The 22,543-nt window shown below is 50.0% G+C and overlaps 2 protein-coding genes across 2 annotated transcripts; one reads left to right on the top strand and one right to left on the bottom strand.

Moving 5' to 3' along the window:
* Positions 1-589: 589 nt before the first annotated feature.
* RAB1A (RAB1A, member RAS oncogene family) lies at positions 590-13,986 on the top strand. The gene is given in 7 exon segments (XM_066316465.1): positions 590-938; positions 941-989; positions 6,974-7,046; positions 9,084-9,179; positions 10,534-10,629; positions 11,562-11,693; positions 11,933-13,986. Coding segments are annotated over 7 exon segments (978 nt in total). The 5' UTR covers positions 590-604; the 3' UTR covers positions 12,131-13,986.
* Positions 13,987-14,831: 845 nt separating this feature from the next.
* On the bottom strand, positions 14,832-20,342 carry CEP68 (centrosomal protein 68). The gene is made up of 6 exons (XM_066316464.1): positions 19,832-20,342; positions 17,901-19,331; positions 16,697-16,819; positions 16,407-16,503; positions 15,836-15,967; positions 14,832-15,186 (listed from the first exon to the last, which is right to left on the bottom strand). Exons 1-6 carry the CDS (start codon positions 20,267-20,269, stop codon positions 15,155-15,157), a joined length of 2,253 nt encoding a protein of 750 aa, XP_066172561.1. The 5' UTR covers positions 20,270-20,342; the 3' UTR covers positions 14,832-15,154.
* Between the last annotated feature and the right edge of the window lie 2,201 nt (positions 20,343-22,543).

Raw genomic sequence — 22,543 nt, 5'->3', positions numbered from 1 at the left:
GGAAGAGCTAAAGATGCCCTGTGCTGCTCCAGATGCGCTTCCCACGTTCAGTGCCAAGCCTTCATCGCCGCCCGCCACCGGCGCGGAGGGGAGCGGCGGAACGGGAGCCAGAGCGGGGTGTCCCCTTCCTCGGCGCCCCCCTGGGAATCCCTGGCGGCATTCCCAGCGAGCCTTGTCCCGCACGCTCCGGGGCCGCCTCTCCCGGCCCTCCGCAGCGCCGGGCACGGGCCGTGCCGAGGTCCCCGACCGGACCGGGCGGGGCTGGGGCGCGGAGCAAAGGGAACCATCGGGAGAATGGAATAACCGCCTGCCCGGGCCGCACCGGGATGGACCGAGAGCTGCTGGCAGAGATGGAGAAAGGGACGGAGCCCGGGATGGCGGGAGGGACGGGACAAGGGATCGGAGTAGCGATGGAGCCCGGGATGGAGCCCGGCCACGCCCCGCCTGCCGAGGCCCCGCCCCCGCCCCGCCCGCGCGCTGACTCGCCCGAGCTGCCACGTCTGCTCGCTGACGTCACCCCCGGCCGGTGCCTCCCGGCCAATCAGCGGCGCCGGCAGCCGCTCCGAGCCGACGGGGCCGAGGGAAGAAAGGCCGGCTTTTGCGCATGCGCTGCCGCCGTCGCCGCGGCCGCCGGGAGAGCGAGTCCGCAGGAGGGGGCGCGGCCGGGAGGAGGCGGCGGCGCGGACTCGGTTTCCCGTCGCGCCCCTCGGCCGCCCCCCGGCCATGTAAGCGCTGCTCGGCGAGCGGCCGCCCCGTTTCCTGGTCGGGCTCCGGCGGCCATTTTGGGCTGAGGCGCAGCGCGGAGGCCGCGGAGCGGGCGCGGGCGGACGGGCCGAGCCGAGCGCCGGGCGATCGCGGCTCCCTCGGACCAGCGCACCGCGGAGCGCCTGCCTCGGCGGCGGGAGGTGCCGCCGCACCGCCCCCTCACAGCGCGCTCGCCGTCCTCGGGCCGCGGGCCCCACGGACATGTCCAGCATGAACCCCGAATAGTGAGTGCGGGACGGGGCGGCCCCGGGGCCGCGCTGGGGGCGCCGCGGGGCGCGGGGGGACCGCGCCGGGCCCGCGGGCCCGAGCAGCCGAGCCCCCCCCGGTCCCTGCGGAGCCGCGCCCGGGCCCGAGCGGCGGCGGGGGAGGAGGAGGGGTGGGGGGGCGGGAGGCAGCGCGGCCGCCCGGGGGTGGGTCCGGCGGGGCCGGGGGGGTTAATGGTGGCCGCGGGGGGAACCGGCGTCCGCCGACCTGGCAGCGCCGTGGGGCGCAGCCGCGGCGATTTTCCCGAGCCTCGGGAATGCACAGCGGGGCCTTGACTCCAACAAGTGACCGGGGGGACACCGGCGCCCTGTGAAAGGCGATCCCCCCGGCCGGTGGCGCCTCCGTAGCCAGGGGTCCACCCTTCGCTTTAGCTGCAAGTCATGTGTGTGTCACATGGCTCTTGCAAAACACTTCTTGCCTATGTAGATTTTGCAACGCTGTGACTTGATAATAGAACGCTCTTGGGGCCGTTTCCAGCTGAAAGAGCCCTTGTTTAGCAAACCTGGTGACGACACAAGGGGTTTTCGGGAGGGTCGTTGTGCGAGTATGGCCTTTTTCTTTAGCTGGCCTGCTCGGGAGTGGGGCTGTGTGAGCTCTCTGCCCAGGGCTTGTCTGTACTCGGGGGGCTGTGTCCTGCCCACCAGGCTGTGGGGAACAATAAACTTTTATTTCGTTCAAGACTTAATCGTATGAGTTAGAGGAGGGACTTGGGCTTAGTTTAGACAGGAGTTCAAAAAACCAGCTGCTACGTTTCCAACCCTTTAGCCTTGTCGGGTGTGTTCAGGATCCTTTCACAAGTGCTGGCTTTGCTGGCACCGCAGTCTGGGGTGGTGAAGCCACTGTCCCATCTGATGCCCCTGGAGTGGCTCTGGTACTGAAATGCACGTGTGGTGTCACATTGGTGCCCTGGATATCCGTGGACTCTGCTCTTGGAAGACACCCACAGTTTCGTCCTCTCAGCTGACTGGTGTGGCCGTGGCTCCTGTGCTCCCCACTCCTGTCAGTGGCGTTGGCTGCAAGCACTCTGAGTCTATTAAAATCACCTGAGGAGCAAACAAGTAGTCACCGGCTAGTGAGGGAGTTGGTGACACCCAGGAGGTACAGCCAGGAACTCGGGTTACATCTTGGCAAGATTACATCACAAACTTGCTCGTGTAGCTTTGGACAGCACCAAAACAGCAGCTGGAGGTAGGCAGTGGATGAAAAACCAACAGACTGCTGGTGGCCCGTGTTCCTCAAGAGTTAAATTCAAATTTACCTTGCAGACTGTTGAGTTTTGTAGTGGGAAAACTGCCTGCAGAGTGTCAGGCCGCTAAGAGAAATGAGTTGGAGGGAGCTTTTCTCATAGGTTTAATTTTTTTTTTCCTTTCTTGCAATCTGTCAGCCCTCTAGACTGATGCAGAGGGTAATTCCCTGCAATGAGGTGCTGAGGGCAGTGTTTTCAGAGACACTCATTCTCAGTGGACAGTGCTTGGTCCTGGTGATGATCACAGCTGAGTTCTTGAAAGTGAAACAAAGGAAAAGCTGTAGTTTGAGATTACCTCGCAGTGTTAAATTGCCACTTCCTGAGAGGGTGGAGTCGGCAGCATGAGGGGAGGAGATGGGAAGGGTGTGGTGAGATGGAGAGAAGATACCTGTCACTGGGATGTGTGTACTTGGATCCCTGTTAACACAGGAATAAGGTTGAAGGGATTATGACATTGCTCTTTCTACTTCCCTGTAAGAGATACGTCCATTTCTCCTCTCAGAAGTGCCTTGCCTGTAATGGAACACATTCTCACTTCCCTGTTACAGCCTCAGGTCAGGCTGCAGCCCCAAATCCTCTCTCCTGGTCAGAAGTCAGTGGGATAGGTAGTTAAAATTTCTAAGTAAAGACCTACTTCCTTCAGCTTTCCTGATAAAGCCGCTGGGTTATGTCCTGCTTGTGCAAAGGTTTGAAGGGGGGTTGTGCTTCTGAGCGTTTCCTTGAAGCTTCAGGGCTGTTGGACAGCTGAGTGGATTGTTAGTTTCTAGACTGGGTGGATGAGAGATTAAAATCAGTGTTTAGAAGCTGAATTCTGCAAACACCTGCCCACCCAGCACTGGGATGTGTTCCCTTTGTCCCGCCTCCCTCCCTGTCGGTGTTTGAGTGAGCAGAATGTCAATGTTGACTCTGTTGTGACTAGATCACGTCAGGTTCAGCATTTCCTGCCCTTCTGCAATTTGCATGTGGCGTAAACACGCTGCTGGGCGCACGGTCCACAGCAGCCGAGGGTTACTCTTGATCACATCAGTGCTCTGGATCTTCTTCTGGATACCTTCCAGCACAGAGGAGGAAACTCACTGGGTGTCGGAGCAAATCTTGGGGGGTTCTTTTTGCATTCTTCAGAAGTGTTTGTGGGTTTCAGTCTTGGATGATGGTGGTTACCAGATGACAATTGAGTGACAGCTGGAATCATCTGGAAGTGCTTGTGTTCTGACCTTTCTAAGCAGCAATCTGCCATGCAGAGTGGCATCGTGTCTTCTGGATTCTGTTTACTTCCACAGACAGTGTGTAATCAGAGTGACAGTCATGCTCCTCTTCAAGATTTTGGCGTGGTAGAACAAAGAGTGGGGATTGAGGCTGCCATGGGTACCTGTTTACAGTGAACCTGCAGCTGACATCAGTGATTAAAGCCAATTTCAGCAGTTCCTTGTTGCAGAGAGATGACTACCTAGCCTTGTCTGTTTTGGCACAAAACCTTCCTGGCATTTAAAAAATCCCCTTGTATAAATTAGATAAACAACAGGATCCTGGAGAGGCCCACAGGTCCCTTGTTCCACACAGCTTTGGCCAGGTCTGTCCTCAACTTGATTTCCTGATTTTCTGACATGGGACATGTTTGTACCAAGAGGATGCTGCACTGCTCAAAACATCAACTGGGCTGTTTTGGACGTGCCTTTTTATTCCCTCTTTTTTTGGCAAGAGGCAGTTACATTTAACATCTTTGTCCTTTATCTCTGTGGCAAGAGGAAGTTATGGGGAGGATTTGAAAGCCTCACTCTTACTCACCGTCCCCACCTGCCTTGCTGCTCTTTTAAAGGACCCGAGTCTGGCTGGCTTATGTAAATGGTGAGAAATAATTGAATGATTAACCTGAATTCCCACTGTCTCCCAAGGAGCTGGGAGAAGGCTGTGCTGCACAGCTCAACCAGCTTGATCAAGGCTCCCTAAACCAGAGGAGCTGACGAGTTTTAAGTCTCCAGTTTTAAAGAGCAACATTCAGTGCCTTCAGAAACGTTTGTGTGGCTCTTCAGGAGTAAATACCAAATAACCTGTTTGGCTTCTACAACTCAACCCCTTTACCCAAACATTCTACTGGTGTAGCTCAGTCTAGAAATAGCTTTCTGCAAATTTTTGTAGCTTTTTTAGATTTTGATTTAAACTGTTGCTGTACCCAAGAGCTGTCCCAAGCATCACGCTCTAACAAACTGCACATCTGGTTCTTATGGCCCTAAATAGGCACCTGCTGCATTTTAAAAGGTCTTGAGACCTGGATCTTACAAAGCTTTAAGTTTTACTTGGAAAGGAAGGCACTACAATATTGGAATATGGAATGTTCTAAAAAATTAAAATCCTATGTTCCTGAGGTCTTACTTATATTATTCCCAAACCAATGAAAATCTTGCCACCAAAATTAGGTTTTTGTGACACAACAGCCATTTCTAAGGTCAGAGACAGAGCAACTCAGTAAAGGCTGTTTCCAGCTGTGCTGGCCCTGGTTTTGGTGGCGGCTTAAGACCAGTGTCTGTCTCAGGTTGTGGAAATACGGAAGGCCAAAGTGAGGGGACTGCTGAGTAGCAAAGATATCAAACCCAGTATTTCAGGCTTGAGTTCTTGTTGTGTTGGCTTCACATCTATTCTGTGTTCACACTGTTAGTGGTGTTGTTTGTGGCTGAAAACTCAAAGATTTCATGGGTAGGTTTGGCTGGGAGCTGCTTTTAGCACGAGGAGTAACAGAGGAAGACAAGTTTTCATGTTTGGAGCCTGGGAGAACCTGAATTCCTGAACCAAGTGGAGGTTTTTCAGTGGAAAAACTGAAGCCTCACCTCTGCCAGGAAGGAGTTAACTTGTTTCCCCCACTAATTTTAATGAAGACAACACAGTGTAATATTGGTGTGTTAATATTCTCAAGGGGATTTTAACATGCTGCAAGCTGTACCTAATCATTTGACTTCAGGATTGCTGAAAATTCTGTGTTTATAGGGGCCTGAGCAACCCAAACTTCCTGCTGGAGCTGGAAGGAGCTGAGTGAAGGTTGAGGCACAGTGGTGAGGATGAAGGCATAGTGTGACAGTGGAGCAGGTCCTGGAGCCCTGGTGCTGCTCCTTGGTCTCCAGGTTACAGAGTTTCACCCCATTATTTGGGCTGAGAAGTTTCTGGTCTGTAATAGTGCTTCTGCCAACTCCAGCCTGCTGAGACGTGGGTTGTGGGGTGATGTAACCTCTGTCCCAAAGAGGACAAAATGGGAATTTTGGCATTCTCATGAAGCCATCTTGCCTTGACATGTGGAGTGGGGAATTCTGAGACTGTAAACTGCCAGGTATCCTTGGACTTTTTTTTTAATGCCTTCACTGCTTTTAGCTGTCTACTGTTAGGAGAGGTTGCATGTGTAAGGATTGGGTTATTACTACATTTAGCACCTCTGGCTCCTCTCTAGGCTGGGCAGGAGTGCTGCAGAGACTGGAGCTGGGTGTGCTCTGCAGCCTGGGCCCAGGCAGGTGAGAGCAGTCGGGCCCTTGAGCAGAGCAGTGCTGAGGAGCCTCATTGGCCCTTATCAGCTGGGGATGGATGCAGTTTCCTGCCTGGATTCCTGCCAGCCAGAGGCACTGGCCATTCTAGGGAATAATAGGTGGGGACAGTTGACTTAAGGCACTTCGCATATCCTAAAGCTTTACTCACCTTGCTTAAGTGGGCATAAAAATATGGCTGTTGGTCTGTGGTGGTGAAGTGAGAACAGAACTTAGTCCTGGGCCATTGCAGGGCCCAAGAGTTGTCAGCTGAGAATGAGTTATTTTGTCTGTCAAGTACCTACACTAACTTGTGTTAAGTGGTGGGTTGTTGTTTTTCTCTGTTACTTGTTCTCTGACGTGAAATTTCCCCATTAGTCTTAGGGCTAACACAAGAACTCCTATTTTGCCAACAGTGAAATCCTCACTGCTCTTTGAAGTATAAACATAGGCTGGTCGGTGACACTGTGCTGCTGCTTTAATGTTGGGGAGGCTCAACATTATGAGCACAAGATTTGTCAATTCTTCCAGTGTATCTGGAGAATTACTGACACCACACCTGACATCCCCCAGAGATGTATCCTCATCTGGAAATGAGCTTGGCTTGATTCCTGCAAGGCAGGTGTGGTTGTTGGTTGCTGCTCACTGTCTGTTGTAAGGTGGGTATCCAGCCGGGCTGCAGCATTGTGCTGGAAGTTAAATGTGAGGGAAGACATGTCTGGGTTTGGCAGCTCCCTGGTGTTGGTGAAACTGGGCAGTGGAGTCAAACCTCTTGAGTCCAGAGAGCAAAGATAATGGCCCTGGAGGGCAGCAGGCTGTTACCACCACCTGTGTGTTGTCTGAGTTACTCAGCCAAACAAGGGGCTTGCACTCAGTTGCAGAGCATGATTTTCATCTCAGCTGCACCACAAAGGGCTGAGGTAGGACTGTGGGTACTCCTGTTATCCTCAGAGTACCTTCCCAGGAAGGCAGAGTTCCACACAACAATGCTGTGTTCAGAGCATCTACCTCACACCTCCCTGACCAAGTAAATTGTGAATTTCCAAACTGAACAGAGGAGCTTGGAGTTGTAGGTGATTTCCCTAGCAGTGAATTAATTTATCCTTCTCAAAAATCGTAATATACTGGGTGTAAGGAATTTCATTCTTGACAGTGTTTTTCATGAAGTGACCTATTTTTTTTTTTCCTTCTGCAGTGACTATTTATTCAAGCTACTTCTGATTGGAGACTCCGGTGTTGGGAAATCTTGCCTTCTACTTAGGTTTGCAGTAAGTGATCATGCTTGGCAACTATGTAAAAGAGGTACTTAGCAAGAACTTCCCTTCAGGGAGCAGGCTGATGTCTGACAGGCCTGGTAATACCAAAGAATAAGTACAGTATTGCAAACTCCTCCTGGCTTCTGAATTTGTGTCTATCTGATGCAGTTGTTTGACTAAATTGAAAAGAAATAATACCAATAATATGTCCAGCTAATATTAATTCTAGTTTTCCTGTTACTTGAGAACAAGATAACCTTAATTTAACTTCCATCATTTACTGTGATGGTAGAATGCTGAAGATGGAAGGAATTCTGAGGGTGTGCCTTTAGGCATGAGGAGTACAGACCTTGATCAGTGACTACTTGATAAGAACATTTCAGCCAGATGAAGTTTGATATCTGCAGTAAAAAGACCTACCAGAGAAGTAATGTAAATAATATTCAAGGAATATTAAGGCCTTCTGCTTTCTTTAGTGAATGTTAAAATTGCTGCTGAGCTGTTCTGGCTCTGGTTTTCCTGTCAGCAAGAAAATGTCAAGTGGGTTTGACTCAGGTCTTAGTAGAAAAAGCTGAAGTCCAGTGAACTTCTTATCTGTGTCCATGCCAAAGTGCAGCTTGACGTTGCCATGGGAGGAGGGGAAGGGAAGCAGGATATGGGGCATGAACTCAGAAACTTGAATGTGACACTGCTGCAGGATGGTGGCTTTGTTTTCACAGCCTGGGAACTTCTCTGGGCACCTCTGGAAGGAGCCTGTTGTCCCTGATGTTACTGATGTGAAATGGTGATCTGGGTGCGCAGACAGCCTCAGTTAAAGCCATTATGGCTGCTCTGGGTACCAGGGTGTCTGTCCCTGCTCTGCTCACAGTATGGAGGCAGTGGCTTGGAAGTGACAGCACAGCTGGAGCAGCAGCAGAGCAGTCTAGCCTGCTTCTCTTGCAGATACTTCTGAATTAATTTTGGCTCCATGTGATTAATCCAACTTTTGGTTTTTGTACTCTTATATGGTGTTTCTTCAGCTGAGTAGCCTTTTCCTTTTGAGATGTGTTTCTCCAACTAAGCTGTTTTACCCTGACATAAGGAATTACCACAGCACACCCCACCTGTCTTTTCTTGCTGCTGTAGGCTAAATTTCTTCAGGCTTTTCAAACATAGCCTGTCGAGTATTGAAATGTTAAGGAAATAAATGTCATGTCATTCTGAAAGGCTTAATACTTTATTCTGACTTGGATGTATTACCTAATATGTCTTCCATTCACAGCCCAGAGGAATGCCTGGCTTTTGTGATACCTTTTGTGGTACATTGTACATGAAGTTCTATCCTTTGGGTACTTTAGGACTAGAAACCTCCTTCATGCTGACAATCACTAGAAGGCAGCAGAGACTGACCCAGCAGTTTTCTGTGTGCCTTAAGGCTGCAGCCAGGGCCCTGCAAGCTGCTGAAGCAGTGTTTTCCCCCCTGTGTGGACACAGGCTGCAGAGCAGGGGCCTCAGCACAAGTACTCCAGCTGTAACTCTAAACTGCCTTAGCAACCAGCTGCAGCACCACAGGATCTGACACTCATTTCTGACTGAGACACAGCCTCTGACTTGTTCTAGGTAGCTGCTGTGTAACACAGATGAAAAACCATCAAAGGAAAATGAACATGTGATGTGTTTCAATAACCTTAGTGGTTATTCTAAGTAGCTCTTCAGTCTGCCAACTCGAGCAAAGACTGTTTTTCACTCTGCACTCACAAGGACTTGACACTGCAGGATTTCCAGAAAAGAGGCTTGCTTTTTTTTTTTTTTTTTTTTTTTTTTTTTTTTTTTTTTTTTTTTTTTTAACTGGTTTTTGAAGCACAAGTCTGGTTGGTGCTTTTAATTGCTGCAGAATTTTTGGGAAGTAAATAGTTGGTGGAAATGCTTGGCCACCTCCTGGACTTTGCCATGAGAGATCAGGCTGGTTTGACAAGGAAATTAAGTACCTTTGTGTGCCTGGTGCCTAATGAAGTAGGTGACTGCAGAAGAGGTGCAGCTGGCTTGACTCTTGTTCACTCTCTCTCCTAGGATGACACGTACACAGAAAGTTACATCAGCACGATTGGTGTGGACTTCAAAATCAGAACTATAGAACTAGATGGGAAAACAATCAAGCTTCAGATAGTAAGTAGTATTTCTCAACTCCTGTGTGCTTCAGCCTGCTGGAGCACAGAGTTACATCCATAGCTGTTGCTGGTCACCTTTGTACTTTACATTCAGATACAAGGGGTATTTTCACTGTTACAAGAGGTGAGGCAGTTTTCACAAGACTTGCCATGACCTGTCCTTAAAGAAGGGTGTTTTATTATCAAGGCTGTTTGTCTGGAAGAGGAGATTGTGTGCTGGAGTGCTCTCATATCAAAAGTGGTGTAGTTCTGCAGTATTTAGCCAGGATTTGTGTAAGTGCAGGAATCTCACACAGTTGTCCAAGATGGCTGAATTCCACAGCAGCTGTTACTACCAGGCTGCATTGTCTTAAGTGCTGGAAACTGCTTTTGTTGACCTGAATGGAAAAAGTGACACAAAAGCTTGTAACTGGCCTGGCTGCCTTAGCACTGGGCGGTGTTTTCTGGTTATGCTTTTGGCCTTTCACTTGAAATAAACAGGGGAAGAGACTTGGCAATTCTTTAATCTTGAAGCACTCTAAAAGGGTGACTGGTGTGATGAAATCTAATATCTGTGCAAGGTCAGGCACTCCTTGTCAGCCACTGCTTCCAGCTCAGACTGTGGCTCTAAGGACTGGAAGGCAATGACTCAGGGGTTCAGTGTTGTGGAGCAGAGTCCAGCTTACAGCCAGAAGCCTGAGCCTTCAGACTCTAATGTAACTGTCCTGAGTACAGAGCAGCCCACTAGGAATGCTGTTACTGCTGCAATGTGTCTGAGTGTGTTTTTAATACACAGCCAGCCCTGTTCTTGACACAGCTCCAGGGAGGGAGATGTTTGGGTGAGTCCTGCTCCTGCCCTGGGTGGGAGAAGAGGTCAAGCACCTCATGTCCTTTCTTAACACTCCCAGCAGGAGAAGGGAACCAAGTTGGATGTGAGTTGTTGCCTTTAAATGCCTTTGCTGAAGCCTATGTGCCAAGGAAGCTGAAGAGAATGGTCATGTTAAAGACCTGCAGCTCTCTGACCTTATTCCTAGCAGGTTTTCGAGTCCTGGCTTGTGTTTGCTCTTCTGAACCACTGAACCATGGCTTCTTCATGGCTCAGAACTGCTTCATGTTCTCCCCTGAGAAATCCTCTTGACTACACTTGGCTGAAACCAAACAAATGAGCACTTTTCAAAAGTACCTACAAAGTGTAATTCTCAGTTCAAATACATGCTCTCCTGGGATCCTGTTTGATGCACACAGCTCCTGAGCCACTGCTGTGGCATGGCTGTTTGTAGTTGGATGGCTGCTGAGGTGTTTTTGTGGAAGCTGATGCTGGGCAGTGGCTCAGGCACGCTGCAGGAGCTGACCCTGTGTCACTTGTCTTGCAGTGGGACACGGCGGGACAGGAGCGGTTTCGGACTATCACTTCCAGTTACTATAGAGGAGCTCATGGCATCATAGTTGTGTATGATGTTACAGATCAGGTACGTGTTCAGCCTCTGCCAGGTGATGAGTGCATTGGGGATTTAACAGCTGGGCATGTCTTGAGGAGACAGTGACACAGTTCTGCAGGCTGTGTTAAGGCTTGTCAAGCTAAACTTACGTGTTTGGCAGAAATAAAACACAGAGCAGCAGGATTTGTGGCTCCTAAGCAATTGTGTCTTAGGCTTAACCTAAAACTGGGTGAGCAGGTGACTTATTGTTCTGTGTGAACACATCTCACCCTGCCTTTGGTAGCAGGAAGTCTGAGCTACTGATGGAAGTTGTTGAAAGATTTCTGAATGTACTTGAACTGTGGTCTACAGTAAAGACTGGCATTTGGAACAGAAAATTGCCAGCCTGTGTGCAGGATACAACTGAGCCAGTGTTTTCTCTGAAAGGATCTCTGAAGAACTGGTGCAGTTGTGTTTGAAGGGCACTTGGGAAGTATAGAGTTTCCTGAATTAATAGAAAAAGAACACTTGTGTTCAGTCACTAACTGGAATATCAGTCTGGCATTTCTGGAGTCAGAGGTTGTTCCAGCACATCTACAACGAGGTGACTTGCACCTAATACTGATGCTTTGTAATATGTGGGATGCATCTGCTTTCAGCTGTGTGCCATGTCTCTCATATCTGCTACAGGAGAAGGAGGAAGAGTCCCAGATGGCAGAAGATGTTGAATATTCAATATATGGGAAAAATAATAGGGGGAAGAGTGCAGGCAGAGCTGATTGTGTAGGGCTGGGAGCAGGAGCTGTATGGCCTCTGTGCTGAGTGGCCTGTCCTGAGGCCATCAGGGGAGAGAGTCCTCTCCCATGGTTGTCAGTCACATGGATAAGTGCAGTGCTTCCTCCTCTTCCCTGGTCATGACCAAAGGGATAGTGCTGAACTTCCCGCTTTATCAAGGCCTTGCTGACAGTTCTCTTATCTCGTAGGAGTCTTTCAATAATGTCAAGCAGTGGCTGCAGGAGATAGACCGTTATGCCAGTGAAAACGTCAACAAGTTATTGGTGGGGAACAAGTGTGATCTGACCACAAAGAAAGTAGTAGACTATACAACAGCAAAGGTATGTCTGGGCTCCTGTAGGTGCCTGGCTGAGGCCCTGCTCTGCTTTGTCATGCACAGGGGTTCCAGTGCCACAAAGGGGGGCACTTCAGTGACCTGCCCTGCAAGTGCTGCTCTGACTGGAGCTGGGGTGTGGGGTGGGATCCAGGAACTTGCAGGTTATCCGGTGGTGCTCCCAGGAAATGAGTTGAGGTGTGAACCTGTGCATGAGCTTACTGTTCACTGTTTCTCGATTTGCAGGAATTTGCAGATTCTCTTGGAATTCCGTTTTTGGAAACCAGTGCAAAGAATGCCACAAATGTAGAACAGTCTTTCATGACCATGGCTGCCGAGATTAAAAAACGAATGGGTCCGGGAGCGACAGCTGGTGGTGCAGAGAAGTCCAATGTTAAAATTCAGAGCACTCCAGTCAAGCAGTCTAGTGGAGGTTGCTGCTAAAACTTGCCTCCCCCCTTTTGTCTCACAACAATGAATTTGCAATCTGAACCCAAGTGAAAAAAAAAAAAATTGCCTGAATTGTACTGTATGTAGCTGCACTACAACAGATTCTTACCGTCTCCACAAAGGTCAGAGATTGTAAATGGTCAATACTGACTTTTTTTATTCCCTTGACTCAAGACAGCTAACTTCATTTTCAGAACTGTTTTAAACCTTTGTGTGCTGGTTTATAAACGTGTAATCCTTGTTGCTTTTCCTGATACCAGACTGTTTCCTGTGGTTGGTTAGGATGTATTTTTGTTTTGATGTTTCTATTGGCATGTTTAGATGTCAGGTTTAGTCTTCTGAAGATGAAGTTTAGCCATTTTGTATCAAACAGCACAACAGTGTCTGTCACTTTCCATGCATAAAATTTAGTAAGATATATGTAAGATCTGATTTGCTAGTTCCTTCTTGTAGAATTATAAATGGAGAGATCACACTATCTGATTAATAGTTTCTTCATACTCTGCATATAATTTGTGGCTGCAGAATATTGTAATTTGTTGCACAATATGTAACAAAACTGAAGAAATGTTTAATAAATATTGTACTTATTGGAAGTAATATCAAACTGTATGGTGATAAATATTGTCTTAATTTGTATGGCTAAGGGGGAAATCAGGCTTGCATTGTGCACAAAACAACATATCTGTGTGTGCAGCCGTGGCTCTCAGACCTTCCCTGCAACTCACCCAGTGACCCCAAAGCCTGAGCTCTCGTGGTGCTCAAGGCACGAGTGCTGTACCAGAGACACCCAGCCAAGGTTCATGAGGCATAATGCACTCTGAATGTACAACAGCTCCCTACCTTAGTCTTGGAACTTAATTTATTTCTCAAGGACTCGATGGAGGGAATTCCTGTCAGCTTTGCCTAGCAGGAGAGAGAACAGTATTTCCCGAACATGAACGATTTCAGCAAAACCTTGAGGAGGTATAACTTTCTACCCAGTATATTATGTCTTTTCTATATACTGTTAATTCCATCCTCTTTTAATCAGTATCTTCTGACTTAGTGCAACAGCTTAGCTTCTATTCCCTTCTGCAGTGAGGCACCAGGAGGGTGACATGGGGATAGCAAGGCCCCCACCAAACTGTTGCTCCAAGTAGGCGCTTTCTCAAACAATTTGGAACTAACCAGCAGCCAAGGGGTTTTGGATGGTGTGTGATTCTTTGTACAGAGCTAATCAAATCATTAGTGCCTGATGTCTAGCTAAAAGCCACAGGAAAGCTAGCCTATAACACTTCCTATACATGTAAAATTGTTCAGCTTTATCTAAACTCAAATGTTCAGCCTATTCTGTAAATAGTCTCATGTTTGAAAGACCATGTAACATTCCCCTAGTAGTAAATACACCCTGTGATAGTAAAAATATAGCCTAGGTATGTTGTGAGGTATAAACTAAAACTGGTGCAAATATCCTCTGATTTTTTTTTTTTTTTTGGGGGGGGGATGACTTTGGCTAACAGCTTTCTTCAACATAGTTGCATAAATCGACAGGCAATTGTAATACATAAAGTATTGTCATGGTTAAGTTGAACTCTTCCACTTGAGACCTTCACAAATAAAGTGATGTGCTTTCTAGTAGAGATGTGCTTGTTGGTATAATTCATTATCAATGTGACCTGCTGCTCCTCAGGAGCAGGAGGAGCAGCAAGTGCTGCTGAGATCAGGAAGTGAAGCAGAAGGAGGTTGTGTTGAGGGTAAAACATCTTTCCCTGCAGAGAGTGCACAAATGAACTTCAATGTCGAGATGCCTGCTACATACTATCCAAACCAATGTTAATATATACAGTAATAAAAGCATTGCAAAACCAGTTGGGCTACACCAGGTGTTTGGTGGTTCTTTGTTTCCCCCTCAGTCATCTGTGGGTCACTGGGCTGCTGCTGAAGCCTGGGGTTGTCAGCCTGAGCTGTGTGACAAGGGCAGGGCAAGTCTAAAACTCCTGGGAAAACGCACTGTAGTTTCTTACCTGTGAGCTGAAATATTGCAATACTTTTTTGACACAATGGACCAAAAAAAAATGTGGCCTTCAAGCTAAGGATGTGGAAGATGAGAGAATATCAAACCCCATTGAATTACTTGCTGTAACTGCTTCAGTTTAATTTGCTTTCACCTTCTACTTGTGCAGAACAGAAACTTCTCTGTGTTCTGTTCACAGGAATGGGAGGAAATGATGTATTCTGCACAAGAACATGATGATCACCACGCAGGTTAAAGGTTAATTACCAACATTCTGTACCTTTTTTTGGCCACTTACCTTATGCTGCTTCAGAGCTGCCCTTTTTCTGTTGGAGAAAGGGTTTGGAAACCCTTGATGAGTGTTCAGAGCAGTGATTTAACTGCAGTAGCTGGAAGGGGGGAAGGCACAACTCTCCGGCCCAGGAAACCAGCACAGCACTCACCCAGCTCCTGCCAGCAGCAGGTTACACAGAACCTGGCTCCTCCCTGCCTGACCTTGCTTGTTTATTATTTTATTTGGATTCACTATTATGGCTTTTGGTGTTTATTAATAACAAAATTGAGAGTTAAGTAGGCTCTGCTTCAGCAGGGAGTGGTAATTATAAACAGGCCTTCAGTTTGCTCCCAAGAACGAGGAGCTGCTGTTTCTTGGCTCCTCACACCTATTTTTGACGAGCATAAACCATGAGAACAGGGCTATTAAAATCACACGGCTTTACTTAGCGAGCTCACGGCACACCATGGATTGCTCAGTTAAAAAACTTCCTGACGTTTTGCTAACACAGAACAGCCCGCTTCAATTAAAAAAAGGGAAGCTATGCTTAAAAAAACAAACCAGAAAAGGGCAGCTGTACATTCCTTACACAACTCTGGACATCCCAAGCACACCTTTCTCAAGCCATGGCACAAACCCACGCTGAAATCAGCCCCGTGAGCAACTGGACACAGGTTTTGGCATCTCTGGAGAGGTGATGAGGTGGTTTGTTGTCTGCTGCAATTCTTCTCAGCCCTCCTGAGATGGGCTAACGCAGCCTGGGTCTGACAGAGGCAGCATCTGAAATAAAATGAGGTGTTTGGTGCTGTGCTTTGGCCTCTAGTCGGACAAAGAAAAAAAACCCCATGCTCTACTCCCCCATCCCACCAGTGTAGAGGCAACAATTCAAAAACCACAACAAACCAAACACTGGTTAAGACACTGTTTCTCTCTTCTAAGAGGCTGGCAGCCCTGAAACACTTGCCTCCAAGTGTCCGTTGAAGGGAGATGGTCAAGGAATAAGTAAACGAGTTTTCTAGCCCTTATATTATACCTGAAATCACCTGCTTCCCTTCTCAGTGACCAGAATGTTTCTGAGAGAATACAAAACCAAAAAACATCCCTTCCTCACCTCCCCTGTGCTGTGCAAGGGATCTGGGGAGAGCAGGTGTCTGTGCTGGACTGCTGCCCTCCCCCAGCCCTGTGTGACAGGGCCCTGCCATCGCTCCCCTCGTGCTCTTGGGTTTCATCAGCTGGTTCACACGCCCTGCTCTTTCCCTGACACGGTGAAACACCATGGGGCATCTATTTTGAGTCTCCCTGCTGCCTTCTCAGGCTCTCCAAACAGAACCCAAGAAGAAACAACAATGGAGTCTGACGGTTGGTGTTTGTTGATTCGAGTGTTTCTCTCCCTGTGCTCCCTCCCCCTCTCTGGTTTGCCCCTGCTTACCCAGGGAGCAGCCGTGTGCTGCACCGCCCTTGTCCTGCCCCACAGCAGCCAGGATGGACTTGTACAGGTGCTCTGCGTGGTTCTCCAGCTCCTCAGACTGTTTGGCAATCAGACCCAGCGTGTCTCTCAGAGCTGCAAAGCAAAAACTGCTGAAAGGAGGTGACAGGAACGCCATAATTCAGTGTCTGACAGAGTTGTGAGTTCTGCTTGTCCAGGCAGACTTTGGAAGGAAATCAAGTGTTAAAAATCAATGTTGTGCGGTTCATCCCATCCCCGTTGTGATGCAGCATTTGCAGGGGGTGGGGACTGACCCAGGAGGCTCCAGGTTCACAATGAAGATGCAGAAATAGGGGGTCTTAAAGCAAACCTTTGGAACTGAGCAAGAAAGCCCATCCATAATGCAGCACTTGAGCTCTGCAGCCCTTCGGTGACTGCAGCTACAGCCCACCCTATAGAAATTCCTTTTTCTAAATCACCAGAGCTACCACTCTGCCTGTGCTGTGGTGCTGGCCAGGCTGAGCCAGGGATTTTGAGGGTCCATGAGCAGCCTCACACAAGTGCTCTTCCTCACCTGGTGAATTCGATGCCATGCAATCCAGGAGAGCTTCTCCCCTCTCCAGCACGCTCTCAGCCAGGCTCCTGTGGTCGGCCACATCCTTCCTGAACTCCTGGCAAGGCAAGGAGAAGACCAGCATTTCTTAGGAGGGTTTTTGAAACACACACACACCACCTGTGGCAGGTTGCCCAGCCAGCAGTTTCCTCCAAGCAGGTTCCTGGAGCTCCCAAATTTGGCTGTGGACCATGCCAGTGATGCCTGGCAGCACGGGAGAGGGGAGGAGGCAGAGCGAGGGTGACACCCACCAGGTATCGGTGCAGTGACGCTGACACGCTCTGGGCGTCGGGCGAGGGTGGCACCCAGCTGCCGGTGACATCCACCACGGTGTACAGCCAATGGATCAGCTCCTCCAGCTGGCAGCAAAACATCTGCCCAACAAAGCATAAAAAAAGGGGTCACCGATCTATTCAGATCTATTTCTGCAGCAGGGACATGAAAAGGTGAGCCAGTGGTGTTTGGGAAAGCGGCTGTTCCCTGTTCCTCTCCAACCCCAGCACACAAACATCCCTAAGCTTGGAAACCAAGGGTCAGTGAGGGAAAGTCCAAAATTAAACTCCTGAACAGCTCCAGCACTCACTGTGTGGCAAGAATTGAGGGTCACCTCAATGAAATGCCTGCACAGAGAGGTGATGGAGGCTGGTAGCACCCAGGCTGAGGGAAGAGGTTGGCCTCCACCACCTCCTGGCCCATCCTCATCCTCCTCCTCACCAGAGCCATACAGTTAATTTGCAGTTGCTTGTCCTCAAGGGATTGTCTCGTTCAATTAAGTGCTTTCATTTATTTTTAAAGCGTCTCGGTAAGGGATTATTTTTGTAAGATGCTGCAGGAACCCCAGGGGCCTCTGCTGGCACCAAAATCAGCCTTGAGACCCGCTCCTGCTCCTCAGGAGTTTACCATAAAGCAGTGCTCCTCCCTAGCACTGCAATTTGGCATGACAAATACAGAGAAGACCCTTTTAAATCAACAGAGTTATTTCCATACCAGAGGAGGGGATGAGTTTGCAGCTCTGTGCATGCTAACACTCTTGTGGCAAACAGCCCAGCATCGTTTCCAAATTTGTTCCAGCACTGGGGTAGGAAGAAGATGGAGAGGAGGGTGGGAGCACAGTGCTGGGACAAATTTAACAATCCACAAAATAATCAGGAAACCCTTCAGAGCTGCTGCAGCTCCTGCCTGGTGCAGCAGCACTGCAGGATGGCTGGGCTGGGGGACCCAGCTGAGTGCCAGCCAGCCTGGCCTGTGACATTGAGCCCTAGGGAAAGCAAGATGGGCTCTTGCTCCATCAGAAGGAATTATCTGCTCTGCTGAGCCCCCCTGCATAAATTACCACCAGCTGCCAGGCAGGACACATCATGCAGAACAGGAAGCTTTAATTAATGGTGCCATAAAGACAGGCACGTTTTATGCAAGATCTTCCCAGAATAAACTTCATTCCTGGTCTCAGCCTACCTTAACACACTGGATCAGGGATTGGCTCTGCTGGCTCTTCTTTGGATGCCCCTTGACCCGTGGTTCATTCAGGCACAGCCCATCCAATGTGTCCCTGAGAGCAGTTGGTAGATGAAGCCCTGGGGGAGGATCCCTATGGATCCAACCATCTGATTCTGTGTTTTCCCAGCTGGGCTTTTGGGAGCTGCGGTGCTGCCACAGCCCAGCAAAACCCTCAATATTCCCTCTGTCATCCCTGCCTCTCACTTCTCCCAAAGGAGCCAGCCTGGAGGAAAGGGGCTGCTTGCTGCTGCTGTGATGTGGAAGGTTATGGTGGTCATGCCCAGGTATCTTTATGGTTAAGGAAAGATTGGACAAAAACCGAGCCAGCCTTTCCAGCTCCTGCAGCCTGGGAGGAAGGGAAAGGAATTCTTCATCGCCCTCCCACTCCTTCCTCAGGGGGAGCACTGCTGTGGTGGGTAAAAACCCACTGGTGCTTTTCACCTGCCCTGTGTAGTTTGGACAGGGGCTTCCCCTGGTATCCCAGCTTCTTCCATCGGCAGCAGGGCGCCCAGGGGAGCTTGGCCCAGATGATTCCACTCTTACACCTTTAGCAAAACCTCTGGAAGGATGAGAGGAAGGACTCTTTGCAAATGATGCTTTGGCAATAGGTAAAGGTTCATAGAATGAGCCAGCTCCTGAGTAGCCTCTTTTTCCAGACTTCGGGGTGGAGAATCTCTCTGCAGAGGCGACAAACTCCCAAAGTCCGTTTTCTCTGCTTCCCCGAGCCTGCCCAGCTCGGCCGTAGATGCTGGTGGACCTGGACACGCCCTCAGGAGAAGTACAAAAGCTGTCCAGATCTATCCCCGAGTCATGGAGGAAAGGCTCCGGCATCCTCCCCAGCCTGTACCTCGGCTTCAGGGGGTAAGCATAGTCCAGCAAGTCCTCGTACTCTTTGTTGGGGTTCCAGTGGGGTGAGCTGCGGTCCGGAGACGGGGGCAGCGAATCCGGAATGGCACAGGCCCAGTAATCGGCTTGGTAGGAGGACATCTCTCGGACGCGCCCCGTGGTGCTGCGGTAATGGAGCAGAGGGCCCGGGGGCTCCCGCCTCTGCAGGGCCCTGCCTTCCGCGCCCCATCGGCAGCACACCTCCTGGGCAGCCGCGGGAGAAGAGACATCCGTGCTGGCCGGCACGCTCCCGGAGGGCTCCTCGGAGGCGCCGTTCCCTGGGGAGGACGGAGCGGAGCGGCTCCGCAGGGCGCTCCCGGGGCTGGGCGGGGTTTGGGGCCGCAGGAGCTCCGGGGTGGAAGGACACGGGGATGGAGCTCCCGCACTTGGTCTCCGACGGCCAACACGGGCGTCGTGGCGGCTGCCAGAGAGGACGTTCTCCTCGGCAGAGCTGCACCAGCTGGGAGGGCTGCACACCGCGTCCCAACAGCCCAATGCCTTCACCTGCTCAAGGATGGCATGGAAAAGGAAAAGGAGAGAGAGGCATGAAAGGAAGGACAGCACCCAGACAAAAGGTTCCTTTGTGCCAGGATATGGAGATAAATGCCCAACCCTGGACTTGCCACGAGCTGAGACTGGAAGCAGAACTCTGTTCCATCCGTGGGGATGGCCTCCAGCTGCTCAGAGCAGGGCTGTTTTTAAGGAAAGGCATCTCGAGGGCTTGGGAGGCCGCACGAGTCATTTGGCAGCAAGAGACTTATTTAAAGAGCACTGTCCTGAGCAAGTTCGCAGCTCTGCACTGGCACTATGGGAATGGAAGCAGCAGCTTGGGCGTTGGATCCCAAGCCCTTCCCCACCACACATCTTACCCTGGGCAGGGGTGGGCACTCTCTGGCTGGGAGAGATGGAAATCCCTTGCTGGGACAGCCCTGACAAACAGGTCCCCACCTCTCCTGGGACCTCCCTGGAGTGCAGCAACACCTGCAGGTAACAAACCTTCTCACCTGCTGTTCTTCTGAGGAGAGGAAACAGCGGCCAACTTCATGACCATCAGCAGCTCTGTCCTTCCCTGAGGGGTTTGCTCTTGCTCTAGGAAATCCGGGTGCAGATGCTGAAGACACTTCTGGACGGCAGCCTGAGCCTCCCTGGGTAACACCAGTGGCCATGTGTCTGCTCAGTGCCACGCTCTCTGTCCCCTGCAGGCTGGCCTTGGCTTCCTCTGTCCCTAAGAGGCGGTGCAGGCTCCCCGCCAGCCCTGGGAAATCCGATTCCGTGTCTGCACTGTCCCACCTCCCATCGTCCTCGGCCTTCCCGCTCAGGGACTCTTCAGAAGGGGACTTCCCCACATCCACAGCCATCAGGACAGAGCTGCTTCCGCGGGGCGGTGCTGAGCCTCGGCGTCTCTGGAACACACAGCACACACGGCAAAGGCACCTCAGCATCCTCCCGAGCCTCCACGCCAAGAAACCAACTGGGCTTGCCCAAAAACAAAGGCGAGACCCCAAAATTCGTGAAGGAGCATCTTGGTAGGCCGAGTAGGACAGCAGAAAGAGCAAACCCTCAGATGTCAGCCTCTCCTTTTGAGGATGTGGCACACAGGGAAAATCTCACTCCAGGCCTGGCCACGCCAAAAACAAACCTGGGCTTTACACCAGGCACCAGAACTCTGCACTGATGGCCACGGCCACCAACACTTTGTGCACCACGAGGTCACTGGGCCCGAATGCGACATCATTAATTAGGACATGTAGCACCTCCTGGCGTGGCTGAGCCCTGGAGGCTGCTGGGGTGGAAAGCTGAGCGGTTTTTAAAGATACAAACCCAAAACCTTGAAGTGGAAGGCACCCAGAAGCAAGAAAGCACTACAAAAAGTTAGAGGGGGAGGTAGGAGGCTGTAAAACTCAAACTTGGCACTCAGCTCTTCTACCTCAATTCATGAAATGAACTCTTTGGGAAATTAATTAATGGAGATAGCTGCACTGACTGGGCCTGAGTGAGGAGCTGCTGCTGCAGGATAACCCGTGAGCCAAAAGGAGACCCAACACAGCCTCCTCCAGCAACTCCAGCCCGAACCAAGGTGCTGGCAGCAGGGAAATGTCAGCACAGTGGTTTTGCTGGTATTCCCCCTGCTGATACTAGCAAAGAGACCGGCCAAGGGAGCACCAACAGCAAACTCAACTCAAATGAAATGTAAATTAAAAAAAGACGCGAGAAAGAATTCTTATATGAAATGGGTTGAGCTGCTCTCCTGCTCTCGGAAAAGGTTGCATTTCCACACAAAGAGATGTTAAAAATTTAATCAATGAACCTGCCCTTGTTACAAAAGAAACACACACAAAAGAAAGAAAAGCTTAACAAGGCATCAAAGCAGACTCTAAAGTTTAAAAGTGCTGTAACCAAAAGCCGACCTCAGGACAGCTTTTTTTTTTAAGATGCCACGTTAAATTCAATGGGATTTGAACATCTTTGCCTCCACCAGATTTAGTGTCAGCCCAGTAAAAACAACTGTAAAAAAAAAAAAAAAACGAAGTTTGACCTTAAGTCTGAAAAGCATGCGTTAAACAATATAAAATCAAACTTAACAGGCCATGACCCATCTGTTATTTTCCTAACTGTGGTGGAGGAGGGCAAATATTCCGAACTTAAGATCATTTGTTATCTTATGGAGGCAGCACGCAGTGATTTACATTTCTATAATGCCATTGGTCTTTAAAAAAAAGAGCAAGTGCTGGTTCACAGGTTCATTAAATCTCCAGAAGCTAATTGGATGCTAAAGAGAAACCAGGAAACCTGCCAATGCACAGGAGTGAGAGTAAATCTGCTTACTGCAGGATTTGTAAGGGTATTTAAAGGGACACCAGAGATCTCACCGCATTCTCCCAAGTCTCTAATTCAGGCAGCTGATTTCAATTAACTTCAGAGAGAGCTGGATATCCAAACCACACCCGGACACAAACGAGACGGGGATGCCGCACACAGAACAATCAGGCAAAAAGGCGTTTTTAACAACAAAGCGAGAACACTGCTGCCACTAAGTGCAACTCCCAGCCACACCTAGAAAACAAGCTTTTCTCACCATTTTCCAACAAGCCCAAAACAATTCAGAGCTCAGGTCGCCAGCGGCAGCGAAGCATCCAGGTTAAGAAGAAGCAATCCCAAATCCTCGGGCGGGACTGAGGAGGGATGTACGACCACAGCTTTAGGCACGGTGGAAACTTTCCACTGGCCTCAAAAGCACGGGAAAACAGCCCGAACTCCCAGCTACACCCAAGCCCTCAATTGTCCCACAGAAACGATACCCGTGGCCGTGTTTTTAGATAACAGAGGAAGACAGTGGGGCCGCTTCATTCATTTCAAAGGGGAGGTCCGCAGGGATCTCGCCTGAAAAGCGATCCCTGAGCTGTTTCACGCCGTCAGAAGGGAGCTGGCGGCCAGGGCACTGCACAAAGAAGGACAAGGAGGGCTCTATGCAAGGAGCGGCTCCCACCGCCCGTGGGTATCGCTTGGCTGATGGAATGCAGCGAGCGCAGCGGATGCTGATGGAATTTCCGTCTGCAGCCAGCTCCGCTCCGGCCGGGGAGCATTTCTGGGGTAGTTTTAGGGAAAAACACCCGCACCGCTCTCGCCCCTCAGGCCTGCGGGATCTGAGGGTTGCTATTTTCTGCTCCTCTCCTTGCCCACTTTCTGCCCGCCTCTAGAAAAAAGGGCAATTGACC

The sequence above is a fragment of the Sylvia atricapilla genome, chromosome 3 (genome assembly GCF_009819655.1).
Source record: "Sylvia atricapilla isolate bSylAtr1 chromosome 3, bSylAtr1.pri, whole genome shotgun sequence".
Taxonomy (NCBI): Eukaryota; Metazoa; Chordata; class Aves; order Passeriformes; family Sylviidae; genus Sylvia; species Sylvia atricapilla.
This window is presented reverse-complemented; position numbering and strand designations above follow the sequence as displayed.

Coding starts and splice junctions, on each gene's coding strand:
- CEP68 (XM_066316464.1), bottom strand. CDS start 20,269: ATGCTGAGGTGCCTTTGCCGTGTGTGCTGTGTGTTCCAGAGACGCCGA. Junction 19,332..19,831: donor TCTCCTCAGAAGAACAGCAG/GTGAGAAGGTTT, acceptor ATCCTTGAGCAG/GTGAAGGCATTGGGCTGTTG. Junction 15,968..16,406: donor CATGGCATCGAATTCACCAG/GTGAGGAAGAGC, acceptor TTTGCTTTGCAG/CTCTGAGAGACACGCTGGGT.